The sequence below is a fragment of the Elephantulus edwardii genome, unplaced genomic scaffold (assembly GCF_000299155.1).
Source record: "Elephantulus edwardii isolate Elephantulus edwardi_28Jun2011 unplaced genomic scaffold, EleEdw1.0 scaffold00009, whole genome shotgun sequence".
In the NCBI taxonomy this organism is placed as follows: Eukaryota; Metazoa; Chordata; class Mammalia; order Macroscelidea; family Macroscelididae; genus Elephantulus; species Elephantulus edwardii.
The window spans coordinates 1,011,825-1,032,794 of NW_006399759.1; the positions used below are offsets into that span (position 1 = coordinate 1,011,825).

Consider the following 20,970-nt stretch of genomic DNA (forward strand, 5'->3'; position numbering starts at 1 on the left):
TGAGGGAAATTGAAAGAATTTGTTCAAATTTATATTAGAATGTTGTAAATAAACTAGTAAAAAAAACCAATTTCACTTCAACCAAGCCTTCTTCAAATTACTCATTTGTCCTGTGTTGAATCCGTTCTGTTCACCAGGGAAGAAAGGATACTAAGCCAGAGTGGAAAGCATTTTCAAACTTTATTTACAACTGTCACAGTGACAAAAAGTAGTTTGGAAAAAAAAAATGCTAGTTTCTCCCTGAGCCTCAAAAAAGAACAGATAGAAGTTACAGGAGGTTCATCTTACAACAGGCATTTTTACTGAAATACTAGGATTTTGTTTTTTTCAATACAATCAGGTAGAAATACACACAGATTACTTAAAAAAAAATACAACAAATGAGGAGGCCAGACAGGAGCTCAGCCACTTGTCTGAGAGCAGCTGGGTGCTCCGCCCAACTAAATCACTGAGGGGCCTGACTTAGCTGTCACCCCCTGGCCTACTCAGACTCCAAAGGTCGTACAAAGTGGTCTAGGGACCAGCAAATAAAAGAAAAAGAATCATAAATCACCCCCATAAACATACATATACACAAAATAGGTTTGTTAAGCAGTTTACAAGCACATTCCCATCACATGGCAACACTAGGACAGATGAGGAGGAGACATCGAAACACAGGGTTTGGAAAGGCAAGACCCCGTCACAAAGGAGGAGGTGAGGGATGGTGAGTGTCGCGGGGAAGCAGAGTAAGGACTAAAGGCTCTTTGCTGCCAAAACAGAACAAGAGGGAGAGCAGGAGAGAGGCTGGCCCCCACCAGGCAGCTGCAGGCCTCTCCCACTTCAACAAGGAGCTGAAAGAAGTTATTGCCATCATATACAGAGCACAAGCGACGACACAGACGAGGGAGGCAGAGAGGTGAGAGGGAGTAGAAGTCGGTCCCCCAGAAACAAATCCTGTGGCAGGTCAAAACACACTCTAGTTTCCCACCCCACCACTCCCTGCCCCAACATTCTCCAGATCCACACTAGCCTTGAGGTATTAATGCTACTATACACACATGTCCCCAGCTTGGGGGTCAATCTGGCCTGACTGAAGGATGAAGGGTCACAGGTGGACCTTGATTGGCCCAGTTTAACCCAAGGAAGGCCCTGTCAGCCACTTCTTGGTTACATAGTCCTGCTGAGATATAGTTTGGGGAGTACGTCCTGCCCCTGCTGCCCCGGACATCCATCGGTTCTTAACTGCGGTGTCCTTGTATGGAAAGGAGGTGGGCAAGACAGAACCCACAATGCAGTGCAGGCAGGGACACCAGAATACTCCCTTTCCCGTGCCTCCCCACCATTCACATCCTGGAACAACTTGATCCCAGAGCTGTTCTAGGACCTTGTCACCGTCTGCCAGCTGCAGGGACCAGCATTAAACTCCCTCTAACAATAAAAGACAGAAAGGAGCCCTTGCTCCCCATTCCAACACCCAGGAGAAGAGGCCCAGGACCTGCTCTGAGCCATCAGGCAATGGGAATGAGGAGCAGGGCTGAAGAGAAGGGAGGGCTGGCCTGGGGGGGGAAGACCAACTTTGACATCTTAGGAGGGTTCTGAACACTAGTATTCTGGGGAGCAGTTGAAGGAGGACCCTTCGGACTCATGTGCCCACTTCAGGTGAGGGGAGGATGGTGTCACACCCACAGGGGCTGGGCAGCAACAGGGGTGACTTCAGAGCTGGGACCTTCACCACAGCTGGGAGCAGAGAAGAAGGATGAAGGAGTGCAAGGGTGCCCCTTTCCTTGCCAACCCATCACCCCCAGCAGGTCCACAAGGAAGCAGCCACTCCAGCTCTCCCTCCCCCAGTGACAGACAGACACACACACACCTGAAGTCAAAGCAGAGGGTGTGGGGTGAGGGTGGGGTGAGAGAGATGAAGGCTTGGTTTTCTGAGCCTCAGCAACCACAGCAAATGCTGGAGGAGCACTGGCTGCAGCCAGCAGGTTGCTCGGGGGGTTCCTCTCACTCCCATCTTCTCTCCTAGCTTTGCTTTCTCCCCCCCTCCCCAGTGTTCTGCATGCTCCCCCACCTCCTCACAGCCCCCCTAGAATCCCACCACTGCCTCTCTCTCACCCACTGGGACCCAGATAGCGATCTTAAAAACAGAAGCTGCTTTCCCACACCCCCACCCTCTTCTCAGGCGGCTTCTTCCTTTCTGGGAAGGCCTCACAGAGCGTCACAGAGGGCGCCCGCTGCTCGCTCGGCAAATTTCAAAAGAAGAAAACAGAAAAGAAAAGAAAACCAACTCGGTGATAAAACGGAAGCCATCGGCTGACATTTTCAGAACTACCGTGGCTCTCCCTCTTCTTCCATCATGATGGGGGGCAAAAAACCACACAGTTTAGGTCCAGAGGCCGCCTGGTGTCACCCCACGGGCGTCAGCAGTGACTCTACTGCTCCTTGTTTTCTTTCGCTGTCTCTTCACAGTTTTCTTGCTCATCCTCCTGGACCAGAAACTCCTCAGGGGGCCACCGGAGCTCCCCACTCTCCACCTCCCCCTCTGTGGGCTCCACCACTATGGAGGGCAGGCGGTCCTTCAGTTTGCAGCAGCGGTCAAAGTCCGAGGGGTCCGGGAAGATCTACAACATAAGCAGAGGGGGATGCCAGGTCAAGCCAATGCTGGGAGGGGAGGTGGGTGGGAACAGAAACCAACTTGGGTGTCACAGAACCAGTGCCCACCCATGGCACACCTGCCCACCCATGGCACACGCGCCCACCCATGGAAAACCAGAGCATGTCAGGGTAAAACTGTGCTCCACAAGGTTTTAAATGTCTGCTTTGTTGTAAGTACTTCTCCAGGCCTTTCCTCCACGGCACCTCTGGATGGACTTAAACCATCAACCTTTCGGGCAGCAGCTGAGTGCATTAGCTGCACGCACCAGCCAGGGCTCACACATTTGGACAGAGAAATTCCATCCCTTCCTTTCATGAACACATGGAGCAAGGAGAGCAGAAACCCAGCTCAGCCCTCCCCACAGGCCGAGGTAACAGCTTCCTGTTCCAAGTCCACAGGAGAAAATTCTGGACCAGACTTTGACTTGAATCCTGAGCTGAAAGTTTCAAGGACACTGTCACTGAGTCTAAAACACAGTATATTATTTTTGTTCTTTTTGTTTTATTTTCAAATAAAAGACTCTCAAACCAAACCCTATATAGTAAGTCAACTGTTTGCAATAAGCATTTTACTTCAATGGTCCTTACAATGTTGTTATGTGCTGTCGAGTTGCTTGAGACTCATAGCGACCCTATGAACAACAGCCCTAAACCCTACTCTATCCTGTGCCAATCGCACTGCCTCTGACACACACATCCCGATTACCCCAGTCACTGAATCAATCCACCTCACAGAGGGTCTTCCCCTCCTGCGCTGTCCCTCCACCCTCCCCAGCATGATGTCCCTCTCCAAGGACCAGTCCCTCCTTACAACATGTCCAAAGTATGTCAGACGAAGCCCCAGAATCCTTGCCTCCAAGGAGCCGCCCGGTTTAACCCTCTCCAGGATGAATCTGTTTGTTTTCTTGGCAGTCCATGGGTCCTTACAATAGGCACCAAAATATGAAATTCCTTTCACGGTAACATTGGTACTTCATCTAAGCAGGGTGGCAAGGGCTGCAAATAGATTATTTTGAATCAAGGGATCCATGGAGAAAAAAACCACGTATGCAACCCATATCACAGGCTAGAAGAAGTAGGCTACCCGAGATCACACAACCTGGAAAGGAGTAAAGGTGGAGTACAATTCAAAAGCAGGTCTGTGTAATGCCCACGTCTAGACCCCCATACATACCACCCTACCGCTCAAGGAGTCTTGATCTCAAAGCAACCCTAGAAGCAAAAGCAAAGTGGCATTGAGGGCACAGACTCAGTCTCAGACAAGCTGGGAACCAAGTTCAAAGCTCTTCTTTCTCCCATGAACGACTCTTGACTCCTCCAAAATCCTAGACCTGAGTTTATTCCTTTTCCTCCTGTCAACAAAGCTTCGTTTTCTATGATTACTGTGTGCCAGAGCTGGCAGAAGCCTCCATCAGGCTATCAAATCCAGGGCCAAGTCCAGCTCTGTGGACTCCTTTTGCATACACTACCCTGTGACTACAGTTGACCCAGTTCTTCACCCAGCTTAAGTACTTAATCCAATGGGCGGCTGGTCCCTTGCCATTCACAGTACTAGGTAACACACAGGAGCTAGAGCAGGAGCCTCAGAAATCCTGAGAGCCACACAGCCCACTGGGTCATTCACCTTCAAGGCCATTTCTTCCAACCTCTCTATTTACTCGGTGAGAAAATCAAGGCCCAGGGGCCCACGCTAATTGCAAAATCAAAGAAAGTGAAAACTAGAGTGGGTTATTGTTGTTAAGGTGCTGTTAATTCGACCACATCTCCTAGCAACTTTAAGAGGATAGGTGGAGATGTACATTTGCCAAGACACTGGGGATTGCTTGTTTCTCATCTGTCTTGTCAGGTACAGGCAGCAGACAAGTACCTGCTCACAGGATGTCAAAGATCCCTTTGAGCTCCTACAAACTTAGGCCCTCTAAACCCCAACCATTGTTGCCCCACCTAAGTCACGCCCTGACTTACATCACAACATATGACAGTGTGGGGGTTCCAAGAACCATGGACCTCTGTGAAGCCTCTCCAACCCCTCTAGACAAGCGATTATTAACCATTTATCCAATAAAGGTCTATTGCTGAGGATTAAGCCTTAAGCCATCTGCACAACCAGGCGTCATTAAAGACTTAACAAGGCTCATAAAAAGTATCCTAATGGCAACCAGGGGAAAAACAAAACAGGGGCAAAGCTGGAGAGTAGGTCAGAGGAGGCGTGAGAAGCTGACCTCCACCCCCAGCTTTTGGAAGGGTGGCAGCAGTTCTCGGCCAGCCCTAAAAGTCTGCCCTGACTGTCGTGTGAACACAGATCTCTCTGTGTGTGTGTGTGTGTGTGTGTGTGTGTGTAAAGGAGAGAGGCCAAGTAGCCTTTTCTGACCCTTTCTAAGTGGTCTTCATGGGGAGCTTGGAGCCTCTCCCTGGGGGTGAGGACACAGTACACGCCCAACATGAGCTTTGGGAGGGGAACCCCAGTGAATGGAAAGTACGCAATCACGAACAGAGTTCAAGATACCTCCTTGTTTAAGGCCTCCAACGTCCATGGAGCAGTAAGACTTTGTGACTCTGAGAAGCACATGGCCAAGATCTGAATGTGAATAATCATTTCCAGCACTTATACCTTTTGGAAAGTGAACTAGGATGCCCCTGGACCAAGCATAAGTAGAAGAGTGACCAGGGAAGCCAGCAGGCTTTGGCTCTGACTGCCCATTCAGCTGCTAGAGGTCTGAGGTTCAGGCTCCAGAAGGATCACCAGGCAGCCAGGTCCAAAGGTGAGTTTACCCAGGCCTGCATAGTTGTCCTAAATCCTTGAGAGCCAAGCTAGGACTGTGAAATATCAAGAGAGCTGTCCAGACACCTGGCCCAGCTTTGACCCTGGGCCCAGTGCCCTTCCTCCCTGACCTCATTGTCAGGCCCAAGGCTGGGTGTCTTCTGAGTCATGGCCACTGCTACTCAGCTGGGAGAGGTAGCCAATAGGCTAAAACTATGATCACCCTAGCCAAGGAAAAGCAAAGGAACAAGAAGCAGGGCAAGGCCAGCCAAAGAGGGAGGAGGTGGAGTGCATCTGATTTCATTTCAAATTGGAAATAGGCCTATAACTAAAATTAGGGGGAAATTAACATAATGATGATGTTGATGGATGACATGCCAGGCACATTTGCTAAGCAGAATCTCAATCTTCACAAAAATCCTATGAAGTAGTCAGTGGTATAGTCATTCCTCTTGGTATCTGGGAACTGCTTTCAGGATGCCCACAGGTTTCAAAATCAGAGGATGCTCATATAAAATGGCCTAGTATTTGCATATAAACTATGCTTCTACACCTTCTGTAAGGGACCTCTATACTTCTACATCTGCTGTCAGGAACCCCTCCACAGTACTGAAAAGCAATGATGTCATTCTAGAGACTAAGGTGCACTTAATCCAGGTCATGGTCTTCTCAATTACTTGCTATGGATCAGAGAGCTGGACAATGACTAAGGATGATAGAAGAATTTATGCCTTCAAGTTGTGGTGCTGGAGAAGAATCTTGAACATACCACGGACCACCAAGAAAATGCATAGTTCTGTCTTAGAGAGGGTGAAACCAAGTTTCTCCTTGGAGACTAGGATTTTGAAGCTCTGTCTCACATAGTTTGGGCAAGTGGCCAGGAGAGATCAGTCCTTGGAGAAAGGCATCATGCTCAGAAGGGAGGATGGACAGTGCAGGAGAGGAAGACCCCAGATGAGATGGATTGATATAGTGACTGTGGTAATGGGGGTTGGTGTGTCAGAGTCAGTGAGACTGGCTCAGGACAGGGCAGGCTTCAGTGCTGCTGTATATAGGTTGTTATAGGTTGCAGGTGACTTGATAGCACATAACAACATACACCTTTTTTTGTACTGAATGAAAGTCATCTCTAAATTGCTCATAATATTGAATACCATTAAATCCCATGCAAATAGCACTTTAGGCTTTCTCTTAGCCTTTGAGGGATTGGTTTGATCACTTAAGGCTTTAGGGGCATTTCTTTTTTTCATAGAAGCACAAGGTGCACACTTCACAAGCAGCCAGTGAACTAGACTCGAGGCAAATAGTGCTCCCCCAGGGAGTGACTGGAATCAGTGAGACGGCAGGGGCTATAACAGGGATGTCTCCATGTCTCTTCACTTGGGTGCATCTAGAGCAACGCTTGACACAAGTCTCTTGGAGGGTTTTCTAGAATTCCACCCCCTGACTGCTACCCCTGAATATTTCAATCTGCAGTTAGTTGAATTTGTAGATGTGGCACTTACAGATTTGGAGGGCTGACTTTATTATCCCGACTTTAGAGATGAGGACATTCCCACAAAGAGGACAAGTGACTTGCTCAAAGCCACACAGCTAGCAAAAGGCTGGGCCAGGATTCAAACCCAGCCCTGCAGGAATTCAAATTAAGTGCTCCCTCAGGCCACGCCACGGAGCCCAAGAGTTTATTACCTCCTTAATATCACTTGTATAATCACAACCTGTCCTGACTCAGATTCTCCTTTGGAGAAGTAAAAACTTCTTGTCTAACTAGATGGGTACAACTCTTGGCAAATACAAAGATGGTAAAGTGCTTTGATGACATATGTTACAATCAACTTGTAATGTCTTCTTTGGAGTCATTTCAACAGGGCTGCAGTAAGGATCCAATCTCCGAGCAAGAGGCAGTAATACGAACACAGTCATTAAAATAACTCCAAACAATGCCTTTCATACCAGGGGCTGCACAATCAAGTCTTTCAAGTCCTTGGGGAAGTCTGAGCATTGAACTTCTGATACTGCTAGTTGCCAGAGAACTTTGCTCTTTGAATTGCTCAAAGCAGGCGCCAGTTAAAAAAAAAAATTACAACTGCTAATTCTATTTCTTTTAAAGAAAACCCAACCACTGTAATAATTCATCTAACCCACCCATCAGAGATACTATTTTATTATCAGATTATACCAATTTCTGCCCTGGAAAATGGCAGCTTTCTTCAAAACACACACACACACACACACACACACACACACACACACCCACCCACCCCCGAACCAAACAGTGTCTCATTTTTTTACAGACAGACAGAAAGCCTCCCAAAGTGTTGTTGAACATTTTGCCAGCACAATCTTATCTCCAGCAGCTGCTTAAGAGGCTGACCCCAAGGAGGTCAAGATTTTTCCACTAAGTCATGCTTTTTAATCATCTAGGCAGCAGAAAAATGAGAGGTTGCAAACTGAAATTTGACTGGGTGGGGAAGTCAGTGGAAAAAAAAAAAGGACTGGAGTCAGACTTGCCAAGCACATGACAGGTAGGGCTGAGGTGACAAGCCAGCCTGGCATGCTGTCTGCCTACAGGAACTGGCAGGGGATAAAGAGCTGCCCCTGTTCCAAAAAGAAACTGCTTCTGGTTAAACCTCTTATCCCCAAAGTGCCCCTTCTCTCTAAACTCAGGAAATGCAAAATCTCTTTCCTTTGCAATGAAAGCTCTCTCCAAGAAGAGTAGAGAGGCAGGTGGGAAGACAGGTTGGGTTGGGTGTATCTAGAAGCATCCTTTGCCAGCTGGGATCCTCTCAGCCCTGTACCTTCCCTCTCTGACAACACTAGACTCCACACCTGCAGTTCTCAGACTACAGTCAGGGCTAATGACCTGGAGGGCACTGTGGCTACCTGAAACGGACACCAAGGCTCTTCCTTTGCAAATGAGATGATGTTTTAGAGATCAAGCACACTAAGTGGAGCTCATTGCTTAAGAACCATAGCAACTCATACTTGGTCACCAGGAATTTACCAGGAGATAGTTCTCTCACAGATCTATCCTTTGCCAACAGATCTCTCATTCCAACAAGTTTTACTATTTTGGGATCTCAAATGAGTCACCTGAAAGGTCAAGGGAGCTTGAGGGTCTTCTAGAAGATATGATCTGTGAGAGGTAATGTGGATGCCAATCCAGTGGAATTATTGACGGTACAAATCAGTGGTATCCAACCTAATTGTCTGTGATGGAGATGCTCTGGTTTTGCACAGTTCAATGTGGTAGTCACTAATTACATGCAACTACTATGTGCTTGAGTTGTGGCTAAACTTGTTTTAACTTATTTTAAACATATTTTATTTAACTATTATTAAGACACATAGTATATAGTAAGAAGCTGTGCTACAATCCCAAAGGCACAGGGTTCAAATCCACCAGTTACTCCGTGGGAAAAGGATGAGCAATCTCTTTCCATGCAACTACTCCCTCTGAAAACCTGCCAGAGGGTCAGCTATGGGTCGGTTCTGACTTGATGATACACAACAACATGTAAATACAATATCGTGGCTAGTAGCTCCCTCACTGGACAGCACAGATATAGGTGGTCAACTTCAGAAGAATGGAAACAGGATTATCCAGGAGAACTAAGGATGCACCAATGATTGACTGCACCAATGAGCAGAAGATTCTGGGGTTGAGAGTGAGCCTCCGAGGAGAAATCTATCAGCAGGCTTTTTGCTCTAGTGTAAAAGTTGCTGATCTGTCAGCTCCCATTTCACCCATGGAGAGGAACTGAAAGGCAATACTAGGACTCCAAAGGCCCCAAATTTGGGGGCCAAGCTATCATTTATCTGCTTCTCAGCCAGGTGACCTAAACCTGGCTGGCTCTGGGTGAGGAGTGGAGAGAGGTGCCTGGCACTTGGGATGGAAAATGTGAGTGATTCTGGTTGGAGCTGCCCTCTGCTGTGTGTGCATCCCTCAGCCATCATCATCCCAGAAAAACAACCTGAGCTGGCCACTGAGGGGGCGGAGGGCTCGGCTCAGAGATGCTAATGGAGAAATTGGACACCAGCAGGTGGAGGAGATGAAAGGTGGTTAACTGGACACAAAGGGCCAATTACCAGCTCTGCAAGCTGAGCCTCTGGAGCTGGGGCATCCTGCTCCTGGGTGCTGGGGTGGATCAGAGGAAAGGGGCGTGCTGAGGTGGAGACTGGAGGAGAGAGAGAGAGCAGAAGGGGGAAGATAAATGCCAGGCTGGCTCCCCCACGCCTGGGAGGGTGAGAGGGATGGCTCTCAGTGAACAAAGCCAGTGGCAAACTTCTCTCCTCTCTAGTTCCAGAAATCTGCTATGAGAAATTTTCCTTCTGCTGGGGACTAGAAATCTGAAGAAAGATCTAGCTTTCACCTTGCCCCCATCTTTTATTATCTTTATAACTTTGGTCAAGGCATTGTACCTTCTCTGAGCCATGAGCCAGAATCTACTTGTTATTTTTTTAAAATAACTTTTATGTCTTTATTCTTTAAGCCTCAGTTGCCTCTGGAGTATGATAAGGAGACTCCCCTTTGCAGAAATGATGGTACAATGCTGCCCATTACCTACCCACAAGGGCAGAACCTGACGGTGCTCAGAGGGCTGTCATCGCCCTTGGACCCCTCATAGACTAAGCGGCAATTACGCTAGTTCCCGTTCTGTATGGTCTTGGGGAGAATCAAATGAGATATGTGTGAATGTGCTCTGCAAACTCTAAATTCCTAATGAGGGCTCTGATTAGACAAAGCTGGGGGCCTCAAGGAGCATTTAGAGTGAGGGACCAGAACATGGAGAGCTGTAGCTTGGGACTGAAGCAAATTAGTGGCACTCCTAGGCTTCTGCTCACAAATCCTGGGCCAGGTTCTTTGGAAATTGTGCCTGTTTCCCCTGGGTACATAGGCAAGGCCTGCTGGAATGTAAACTACTGGTTGGACCAAATGCTGGTCTTTCTAAATGGAATTTCCTATAGCCAAGGGTCTTCACAGTGTGCACCCCGTCCCCAGCCGGTCTATTCCATGGGCTGCTATGTTGGCATGCTCAACTCAGTCTGTCCCCAACTTCAACTTCCTGAATCCTAGATTTCTTCTTTGAGAACAATGGATTTGTCTTGTGTGTTTATACTTTCCTAGGAGGGGTTCAGAATCAACTCAAGGGTGGCGGGTTTTGGTTTTGTTTGGGGTTTCCCAGGAGGTATTGGTTTCTACCAATGGATAGATCTCTATAGGTATTCTGCTTGCCAAGGGCTGAATGAGTGAGAAGTTGTTGTTATGTGCCACTGAGTTGCCTGTGACTCATAGCAACCCTATACACAACAGCTCTGAACCATCTCCTATCCTGAGTCAATCTCACTGTCTCTGAAGCACTTGCCCTTATTACTCCAGTCACTGAGTCAATCCATCTCATCCAGGGTCGTCTTCTCCTGTGTTGTCCCTCCACTCTTCCAAGCATGATGCCCTTCTGTAAGAACTGGTCCCTCCTAGCAGCATGCCCAACATATGTGAGATGAAGCTTCAAAATCCTTCCCTCCAAAGAGCAGCTTGGTTTTACTCTCTCTACGACAAACCTGTTTGTTTTCTTGGCAGTCCATGGTATGTTCAATACACTTCTCCAGCACACAACTCAAAGACATCAGTTCTTTTTCATCCTTAGTTATTGTTCAGCTCTCTGATGCACGGAAAGTAATTGTGAAGATTATTGCCTGGATCAGAAGAACCTTAGTCTCTAACATCATTGCTCTTCAATACTCTGGAGAAGTCCTTGACAGTAGACTTTCCTAATGCAATTCAACTTTTGATTTCCTGACTGCTGTGTCAAGAGTGTTGACTGTAGAATTGAGCAAGCTGAAATTATTAATCTCAATCTCTTCTCCATCTATCATGGTGTTGCCAATTGGCCCAGTGGTGACATCCATATAAATTAGTGAGATTGTACATTCAAATGAAAGTATACCTTGATTTTTGCCTCTCTTGTGGCCTAGTGTTAAGTAATTGTGCTATTAGCACAAAGGTATGCAGTTCTAATCTGCCAGCGGCTCTGAGGAAGAAAGATGGGCAATCTCTCCCCATGTGATTAAACTGCCTCTGAAAACCTGCTGGAGGGTCAATTGTGAGTTGACTCTAACTCAATGGTCCGTAATAACAATAATATATGAAGGCAAGAAATATTCTTTTTAAAATAGTTGCCTCCTGCTTTTTAATTGCTCAATCAATTGATTTGGAATTTATTGGCTTTTCAAAGTGAAAAGTGGCTGGTAGGAATAGAGATTATATTAAAAGGATTTTTATGCTGTTGTTATGTGCCATCAGGTCGCCTACAACTCATTGTGGCCCTCTGCACAATAGCTCTGAAGCTCTGAGCTAGTCTCACTGACTCTGACACAATAGCCTCAATACCCTAGTCACTGTGTCAATCCATCTCATCCAGTGTCTTCCTCTCCTGCACTGTCCCTCTACCCTTCCAAGCATGCCATCCTTCTCCAAGGACTGGTCCCTTTTGGCCATGTGCCCAAAGTATGTAAGCCAGAGCTTCAAAATTCTTGCCTCCAAGGAACAGCTTGGATTAAAAGGATATAGGGCCTATTATCTGACTTTCAGGAAGGAAGCTTATTCCTCAAGTCTCCACTTGAATGCTTATCACCTTATTCTCCAACCTTAAGACTCTGGCTCCAATCTCCCCTGGACTACAGTTACGGGATATTGATTTCACCTTCTCCCACCCTTCTCTGTTGCCCCTAATCCTACAGGAGACTTAAGCTGAGATTTGGGGCCTTATAACAGCAGTTGGACCTCCTTCCTTTGGATCAAAGATGCTTAAGCCTTGAGCCTTGAAACTTGAAAGGAAAGGAAATCCTTTGGATATACACCATCTTTCATAAACACGTCTCAAACACACACCCATCCTGCATGACAAGAATTCCAAATTCCAATTAATTAGCACTAATTAACTCTGGCGCCTAATAACAACAACCACCATTCATTCTGGACCCAGTGAACTGCTTGGACTTTTGGAATGCTTGCTAGAATGTTTTCAAACTTCTCTAGGCCTATGAGGAAAAAAAACTGTAATTATCTGACACAAATGATTTCAAATACTTGCACCTTATCGACTATATCACTCATGCCTTCTTGAAGGAAGAGTCATTTTTGGGTCTCTGGGGATGACAGATCCCTCTAACCTCCTACATTGGTATTACCTAAATGCCCCATGGTCACATCTCATCTTTCTCTAAAAGCCTAGCATGACACCTCGGTCATTTCCAATCATATCCCAATTATTTGTTTGCAAACAAAATCCTTGAGTCTGGTGCCAAAGTCTTGCCATCTTTGTCTAATATTTCTTTCTTTACCTTGCTCATTTGACTTCCAAACACATCCTTCTATTCAAACTACTCTTCCAAATCCCTAAGGACTTTCTGGGCCTTCAGTCATACCACCAGGCAGGTCGGTCTGCCTTAAGCTTTATTTTCTCTTTGCCTGACCTCATGGTCCTTTTCAAGTTCACCTGACCTGTCTAAGCACATTTTCTCTGCACCTTTCTGACATTTTGGTGTCATCTTAAGCTTGGCCTCTGGGTGGGTTTTTCCAGATTCAGCTTAGACATTGCTATGGTTTTGTCTATTCCTACAGGGTGAGGACTCTGAGATGGACAGCTGGGCCTCTACTTCCTATCGCGCTGCAACAGGGCTCTACTTGGATGATTCTCCCAAGGTGAGTTCCTAAGCTGGTTGCTCATTTTTCTTTTCTTTTTTTTCAAATGAGCCCATGCTTGATAGTGTTGAGGGTGGTGGTGTGTACCATCAAATCGGAACTGACCCTCTAGAAGGTTCTCAAAGGCAATAAATCACATGGTAGAAGACTATCCATCTTTTCCCCCAAAGAGCAGCTGGTGGATTCAAACCATGTGCCTTTGTGTTGGTAGTACAATCCCTTACCACTAAACCACCAGAGCTCCCTTGCTTGCTAGTAGATCCTCTAAAATAGGTTTAGAGATTTTAGTCAATCACAACTACCATATTCATGCTAAAATCTAAAACCAACAAGGTCATACACTTAGAGTTACCTTGAGTATATTGTAGCCATCTATACTAACAAGAAAATGAATGGTTCCTCTGGCATCAAATCTTAAGACATTACATTCAGGCAAGGAATTCTGAAAACTCACATTTCTACATACTTTCTTTGGGTAAAAGGATTGAATTATTCTATTTTCATAATAATACTAAGATGTTACTTGCCCTTTTCACTGTGTTGGCACCCAAATAATGTAAAAAACAAAGATAGGTGAAAGCATAGGAACCAGAATAAAGATTAAAGCAGTGGCAGCAAATTGTACGAGTTGTCAACTGTATTCTCCACTGTCACACATTCACAGAGAAAATACTCAACAAAACAATGTATGCCCTTGATTAAGTAATAAAAATAAATTTTTAATTAAATCTTGTTTCTTAAATGTACATTGTTCTAATAGACTATGCAATTTGATGGAAAGTAAGCATAACTAGTATTGCTGCACACCAGTACAGAGATTGTCCCATGGAAAGGCACTTGAATTACTGAGTTGCCAGCTAAATTAACCACTTTTCCCATAGCTGAGCATTTTTACTTAAAAGAGCACCTGACCAACAAACTTGGTTATTCAGACTTGAGTATCTGGCATTTCCTCAAAGATGAACAAAATGAAGCTGTCAACCAAGGAGCACAATTTTTTAATACCAATGATAAAAATTGAATTTTCAAGTTAAAATTTGAATTTTACAAAGGTTTTCTTAGTCATTATGAAATTGAGAACTTCCTTCTTATTGGAGACTTTTTTATGAGATAGGCAAAGATGTAGTACACGTAGTTTTTGATGCTTGTATAATGAAACATGTCAAAATTTGAAATATCTACATAGCTTACCAACTCATTATTTTCCAAATGATATCTGTATTATATTACAAAATCAAGCATGAGTAAAAGTGCAAGAAAGACTAAGTAACTTTAATCTAAAAGTACAAAAATTGTGGCAAGATTTCAGATTCCAGACTGGTCACTAACCTTTATGAAACTAGTTGTTATGCTTTGGTGGGGTATCAAAAAAATAACAGAAAGGCTATTAAAATATTTTTTCTTCACAATATCTAGTAGACACTGAACTTCTGTTACTGGTAAGGAAACATTTATGAATGGTTAATGACAATGGACAAACAATATGATGAACATTTAATGTCACTAAACTGTATATGTGAAGGTTGTTGAAATGGTCCTTACTTTGTTACTTATATATTTATTTATTGGGCATAGGGTCACTATGAGTCATAGTTGATTTGATGGCACATAACAATAACATATATTTTCTAGGGAGCACTGGTGGCTAGTGATTAAGAAGCTGTGCTGCAGTCACGAAGGCATGTGGTTCAAATCCACAAACGGTTCCATAGGAGAAGGATGGGAAATCTCCTTCTGCATGATTAACTGTCTCTGAAAACCTGCTGGAGGGCCAGCTGTAGGTTAGCTCTGACTCTGTGACTCACAGCAACAGCATATATTTACTAGGAAGCTGTGATGGCCTAATGGGTAAGGAGCTGTACTACCAATCCAAAAGCAGGTGGTTCAAATCTACCAGCTGTTCCACAGGAAAGAACTAGCCAGTCTCCTCTAGTGTGATTTACAGCCTCTGAAAAACCACTGAAATGTTAGCTGACCTTTGAGTTGGTTCTGACTTGACAGCACATAACAACATATATTACTACAATTTAAAAAGAAATTTTAAAATATTTCTTCTTTCCCCCACTTATCTATATGCATGACCTCAGATTTTCTTTATCAGCTAAAGTAAAATATATCACGATAGACTAAATTCATGAAGTATATGAGAATCCAACTGGTTCCTATTAAAGTAGACCTGAGATTTGTAAAAATAATAAAATACTTCTATCTTCACTAAATTTGGGTTATTTAAAAAGTACTTTTTAATCAAAACTTGTTACTGTATTCACACAATAGTTTTATTCTTGCTTTTTAAATAATGTAAAAATCTTAGTTTTCATTTCTGAAACTGTAAAGACCAATAGAATTACTATAAACAAAAGCTCTTTGGGGGATCCTAAATAAGTTTTAAGAATACATATTATAAAAAAAGACTAAGACCAAAATGATTGATAGTACTGGCCTAGAGGACACACACTTCTGAAAGATGACCAATAAATCAAGGCTGAAGGGCAATGCATATTTTAAAAGTGGAAAAGATTTGGCAGAAACATAGTTAGTACCATCTAATTCTGAAAGACTGACAGAAGACAGACTTTTTTGTTTTTAATTGTTTTACTCCAGTTGGATAGATATAGGATAAGGTTGAAAGATTTCATTTTGCTATGTAAGTTTCTGCAACAGTAATCAACTCTTACTTAAAAGATCAAGACCCAAAGAGGTGACCTGAATTACCTGAGATAACTGATCATAGCAGGACAAAGATTAGAGAACAGTTGTCCCAATTCCTAGTTCATAGTCCTTCCAGTCCTGAGAAGCTCTGTAAAGTTAATTGTTGAAAATGACTTTCCTAGCTATTAATTTGACTTTACCATGTGGATGGGCAGGAATATGCAAATAGGACACATTAGCCTATCCACAAGGGGATTGGCTAGTCTCACCATTAAACTGAGCGGATCTAGCAGCAGAATAGGAAGATCTACCCCATCAACAAAAAAGCAAGAGATTATAGTGCAACCTTTGGGCCCAGAAATGCTTGCACCAGCTAGAGCACCAGCTAGATCTATAGCAGGAACAGCCATGGCCAAAGCAGAGGACTAGAGACCCAGCATGAGATGGAGCTGACCTTGGGACTGCTACGCCCACAGAACCAGAGCTAAACTAAGAGCCTTTTCTCACGTTTGTTGAACAACTTGTAGGGGGAACACAGGGAGGGATGCAGAGAGCCAATACTGGATGGACTTAGAACTTTTTATCTATGGCCTAAAATCAAGAGGCTCAAGGTTGAGGCATCCATGAGCACATTTCTGAAGTTGTCCTGACTGTATTCTGCTACTAACCTAAATTATAGCTTTTTTTTACTTCCCCAATATGGTTCTGTGTGGTCTGGATCACATTTTGGAAGTAATAAAGCAGTAAGATTGGTGTTGAGATGAGTAGAAAGAGGTACACGAGCTTGGGGGGACATGTCTGGCCTCACAGGAATTGGTTTTGTGTTGGTAATGCTGTTGATGGGGACAGTTCCCCTTTGTGAAGTTGGTAAAGGTCACATATGGGTGTCCACATTCAGCCCTTGCTCTTTTCACACTGTTCTGAGTGGAGTTCAAAGACTATGTAGGTGATTGAGCCTCATGCTACTCTAGAGCACATTCCCAAATCTAATATGAGGCTGAACCAGGAAACCAATCTCAGAGGTACCTTCTTACTTTAAGATGCTCTGGTGCTGTAATTTTGACTTTATAGAGATTTACATACCCCTATAGTTCCACTTTTATTGTTTATGTGTCTCTTAAAATAATTTTTAAGAATTATTTATTTAGACATTTTCAAATCGACATTTAAAACTTCTGATACATTCTAAAAACTAACATTCCAAAGAAAGCCACTTATATTGCTCTTATAAAAGTATTCAATGGGGAAAAAAAAGTATTCAATGGATTATACATTCCGCAGCAATTCAATAGCAACTGTTATCCAGGGGGTCGAGGAAATCTCACAAGCTCTTAAGCCAAATCTAGTATTATTCCTTTCCATACTAGAAATCATAATTCTATTCTACTTCTACAGAATTTGATCTTAATATATTTTTAAGCTTGAACCTGTCTATGAGCATTGCATACTTGTCTGTGGTAAAAATATATAAATAGATTGGCATTTAATTTTTATGACCCTATGACTTAGCTAATTTTAAAACTCCCTCAATTCTGGATTGGCTTAATGTGGCAATTAGCATGTGATGGATCAATAAAGAAACTATAGAGAATTATTAAACACAAAGGTGAAGTTTTATTAGATTGGTGTCTCTTACTGTGACAGATGCACAGGATTGATGGGAACTTCTTGGACAGTGATATTTTGAATTTGTTTGGTATGCCTGCTGTTTCTATAGCCCAGGAAAAAGACACCTTAACAGACTCAGGAGGTCAGAGGCAGGTCTTTCTCGTAAAGAGTGAGAGAAGCGTAAATGTGACAAGCAAGCTAGGAAAAGAAAACGGGTGAAGCCAGTCTTCAGGAAATTCAATTTTAGCAAAGCAGCAGAAGGAAGCTGAAGACGTGGAAACTGATTTCCTGAAAACACTCTCTGCTGTCATATCCCCTGGAAAGTTTCTGTGCAGCCCCAGGGTTGTTATCCTCCAGTTTTAATATTGTGTTAAAGCAGCACACGCACAGAGACATTATTAAGTAATTGACATGAAAATCTCCAATATTAAGGTGCCAAGGAGAAGAGCCAGGAAAGATCCTGATTGCTGTATCTGAGGGAGCATGTAAGAATCAGTGCTCAGAATGTAGTCTTAGCTCATCTTTAAGGATGCTTCCATTTAAGAGGATATATTTAGCTTTTTAAAGGGAAAAAAGTTCTTTATTCTAACAACACTGACGTCTCTAAAAATAATCCGTGTTTGTCCTTTCCCACTGTAACAAGTCAGGATTGACCAACTAAAGGAAGTGGGGACTAATTTACCTTCATTCTTAGCATGTCCTCTTACACAGTACAGCTCAGACATTATTATTTTTTTAAAAAAAATTTTTATTATTAAATACTCACTTGTTGAAAACTTACATTTGGGTTTGGGTTTTTGGTGTTGTTTTTTAATGAAACTTTATCATTATATGAACAGAAAACTAGTGTTTCTTGCCACCAAATCCAAACTCAAAACTGAGAGCCATCAAGTCAATTCCTACTGGAGCAGAACTATCCCAACAGGGTTTCCTGATGGTTTATGTGAAGAGTCAGGGTTTGAATCTACCAGCGGCTCCATGGGTATGATGGACAGTCTCCTTCTGTAAAGATTTATGGTCTCAGAAACCTGACGAAGGGCGGCTATCGGTCAGAACTGACGTGAAGGTCATAGGCTCCGAGTTTTTGTTTAATCTTTACAACAGCAGACTGTCACATTTTTTCTTCTTCAGAGCAGCTGGTAGGTTGGAACCACTCACCTTTTGGTTAGCAGCCTACCACTTAACCACTGTGCCACCCCTAAGAATGAACAAATAAATATTTTTAAAGTGTATTTGTCTATGTAATACTTAACATTCACTTTGTAAGCCAGTAAGGTATGTGGAGAGGACTTGAACACTACTCTGTGCTGTTTCCTGGCTACAAAACAACTAGAGCTTTGGGATTGAGAATTGTCAGACCCTTTGTTATGAGGCCAAGACTTCCATAATGCACAGATCTATTTTAAAGAGACCATTCTCATCCCAGGGAAGTGTTATTTCTAAACTATGAGCCAGATCAGGAATCCCAGAAAAAAACAGATGAAGCCTGTTTTTGGCCAAACTTTATGGGTCTCCAGGCCCAGGAAATTTCACTAGCCTTCCTCAAAGTCTCATGGTGTTCAACATCATTCATTAATAGACTCAAGAAGACAAGTAGGGCAATCACTTGACCCATATACATTTGTAATCCGGTGTGCACGTCAATAGGCAGCCAGAGACAAGGCTGATTACCAAGAAGGCAATTCATATATGCTTACATATATGAATTATTATAATCTCTGCTTAAAAGAATTAAGAACAATGAGTAATGAGTATTAATGACTACTTTTCTGGTTCTATCTACCAAGCATCCCATCATGTCCTGTAGAGATTTCATTCACAGAATATAAGCAAAATATAACCCTGAGTTTTTATTTGCTAGAGTTTTCAACACTGAGAGAATTTCTTTTGACAAACTCTCTTATTTATGCTTTCTGTTTTCCAAGTTGCATGTAATAGAAAGGCTTAATGATGCTAAATCTCTTTAAATCAGTAATTCTACTTCTAGGAATTTATCCTTAGGAAACAATCAAACCTATGCGGAGATTAATGCAAAATGCCATTCACAGCAAGTGTTCTCTCCAAGAGCAAAATATGCACAATCTAGATGTCTAGCACATAATGAAATAAAATGCCACATTTTGAAGAAAACAGAAGGACACAGTCACAACAGCACATATTATATTTTTTCATTAAATATATAGAAAAACATTGAAAGAAAAACACCAAAATACTGTCTGTCTGTCTGTCTCTCTCACATACACACACACTTCTATCTTTTGACTCACAAAGTCTACTCCTAAATCACTATACTATATAAGAAAATATATATTATGGACAAAGTTTGCATATAAAATTATATCATTACTATAAGAGAAAAAATGTACATAGCATTAAAAGTTCCAATAGTTGGTGGTGTTGATTGCTGTTGAGTCAAGCACGACTCACAGTGACCCTATGAACAAAAGACCTGAAGCCTGAAGTCTCTCCAAAACTATCATCATTTATCAAAGTTCACAGAGTTTCCAGAAGAATGTTGTTTAGGAAGTAGATGCTACTCAAAATTTGTTATAGTTATTGAAAAGATGATTATGAAGTATTTTTAAGATAAGTTGCGATACTGATGACTTCTGTGCCACTGAAGTAAAAATGTGCTGTCTTGGCTCCGTAACAAGAAAAGTGAGCAGGAAAACAACACAAAATAGATTTAAATATTAACGGCTGTGATAATACATGATGTGACTGGAAAACAAAAAGTTTAAAGAAGAAAATAAAATTTCCATAATGGCCATATATTACAATTTTTGAAATTTGTGGTGAGGGGGAAAGCTTAAAAATAATGAAATATATGCTTGGATATGTTGTTGTTGTTATGTGCCATTGAGTCACCAGTGACTCATAGTGACCCTATGCACAACAGCTCTGAAGCCTATGCAGTCCTGAGCCAATCTTACTGACTCTGACACACCTACTTCCATTGCCCTAGTTACTATATCAATCCATCTTATCTGGGATCTTTCTCTCCTGTCCTGTCCCTCCACCCTTCCAAGCAAGATATCCTTCTCCAAGGATCAGTCCCTCCTGGCCACATGGTCAAAGTAGGTGAGATGGAGCTTCAAAATCCTAGTCTCCAAGGAGAAACTTGGCTTCATATCATTGAAAATATGAACTTTTCTTAAGAGGAAAAGAAAAAGAAAGTGTGCTTATAATTACAACGGTAATCTAAAATAAGACCTCTGGTAGCCTAGTGGTAAAACACTGCCCTGAAGTCCCCAAGGCACGAGGGTTGAATCCACCAGGTGTTCCATAGAAGAAGTATGGGCATACTCCTCTCATGTGATTAACTTCCTCTGAAAATCCACTGGAAGATCAGCTATGGATAGGGTGGTTCCAACTTGATGTTACTCAACAACAACAACCACCTAAAATAACCTCTATTAACAATTCATTAATTATAATCCATTATAGGGAGCTCTAGTGGCCTAGTGCTAAGATGTTGTGCTGCAATCCTGGAGGCACATTGTTCAAATCCACCTGCTGCTCCATGCAAGACAAACAGGCAATCTCCTCCCGTGTGAATAGCTGCCTTGAACACCCAGAGGGGGGTCAGATATGGGTTAGTTCAACT

General features: G+C 43.1%; 1 protein-coding gene and 1 pseudogene across 1 annotated transcript in view; both read right to left on the reverse strand.

The window, feature by feature from the left end:
• Positions 1 to 613: 613 nt before the first annotated feature.
• On the reverse strand, positions 614 to 1,214 carry LOC102850629 (annotated as a pseudogene).
• Positions 1,215 to 2,414: 1,200 nt separating this feature from the next.
• The window catches only part of LBH (limb bud and heart development), a 29,099-nt gene continuing 10,543 nt past the window's right edge, over positions 2,415 to 20,970 (reverse strand). The window contains exon 3 of the mRNA XM_006880563.1: positions 2,415 to 2,603. Within this exon, the coding sequence (XP_006880625.1) occupies positions 2,415 to 2,603 (189 nt within the window). The remainder of the gene's footprint in view (positions 2,604 to 20,970) is intronic.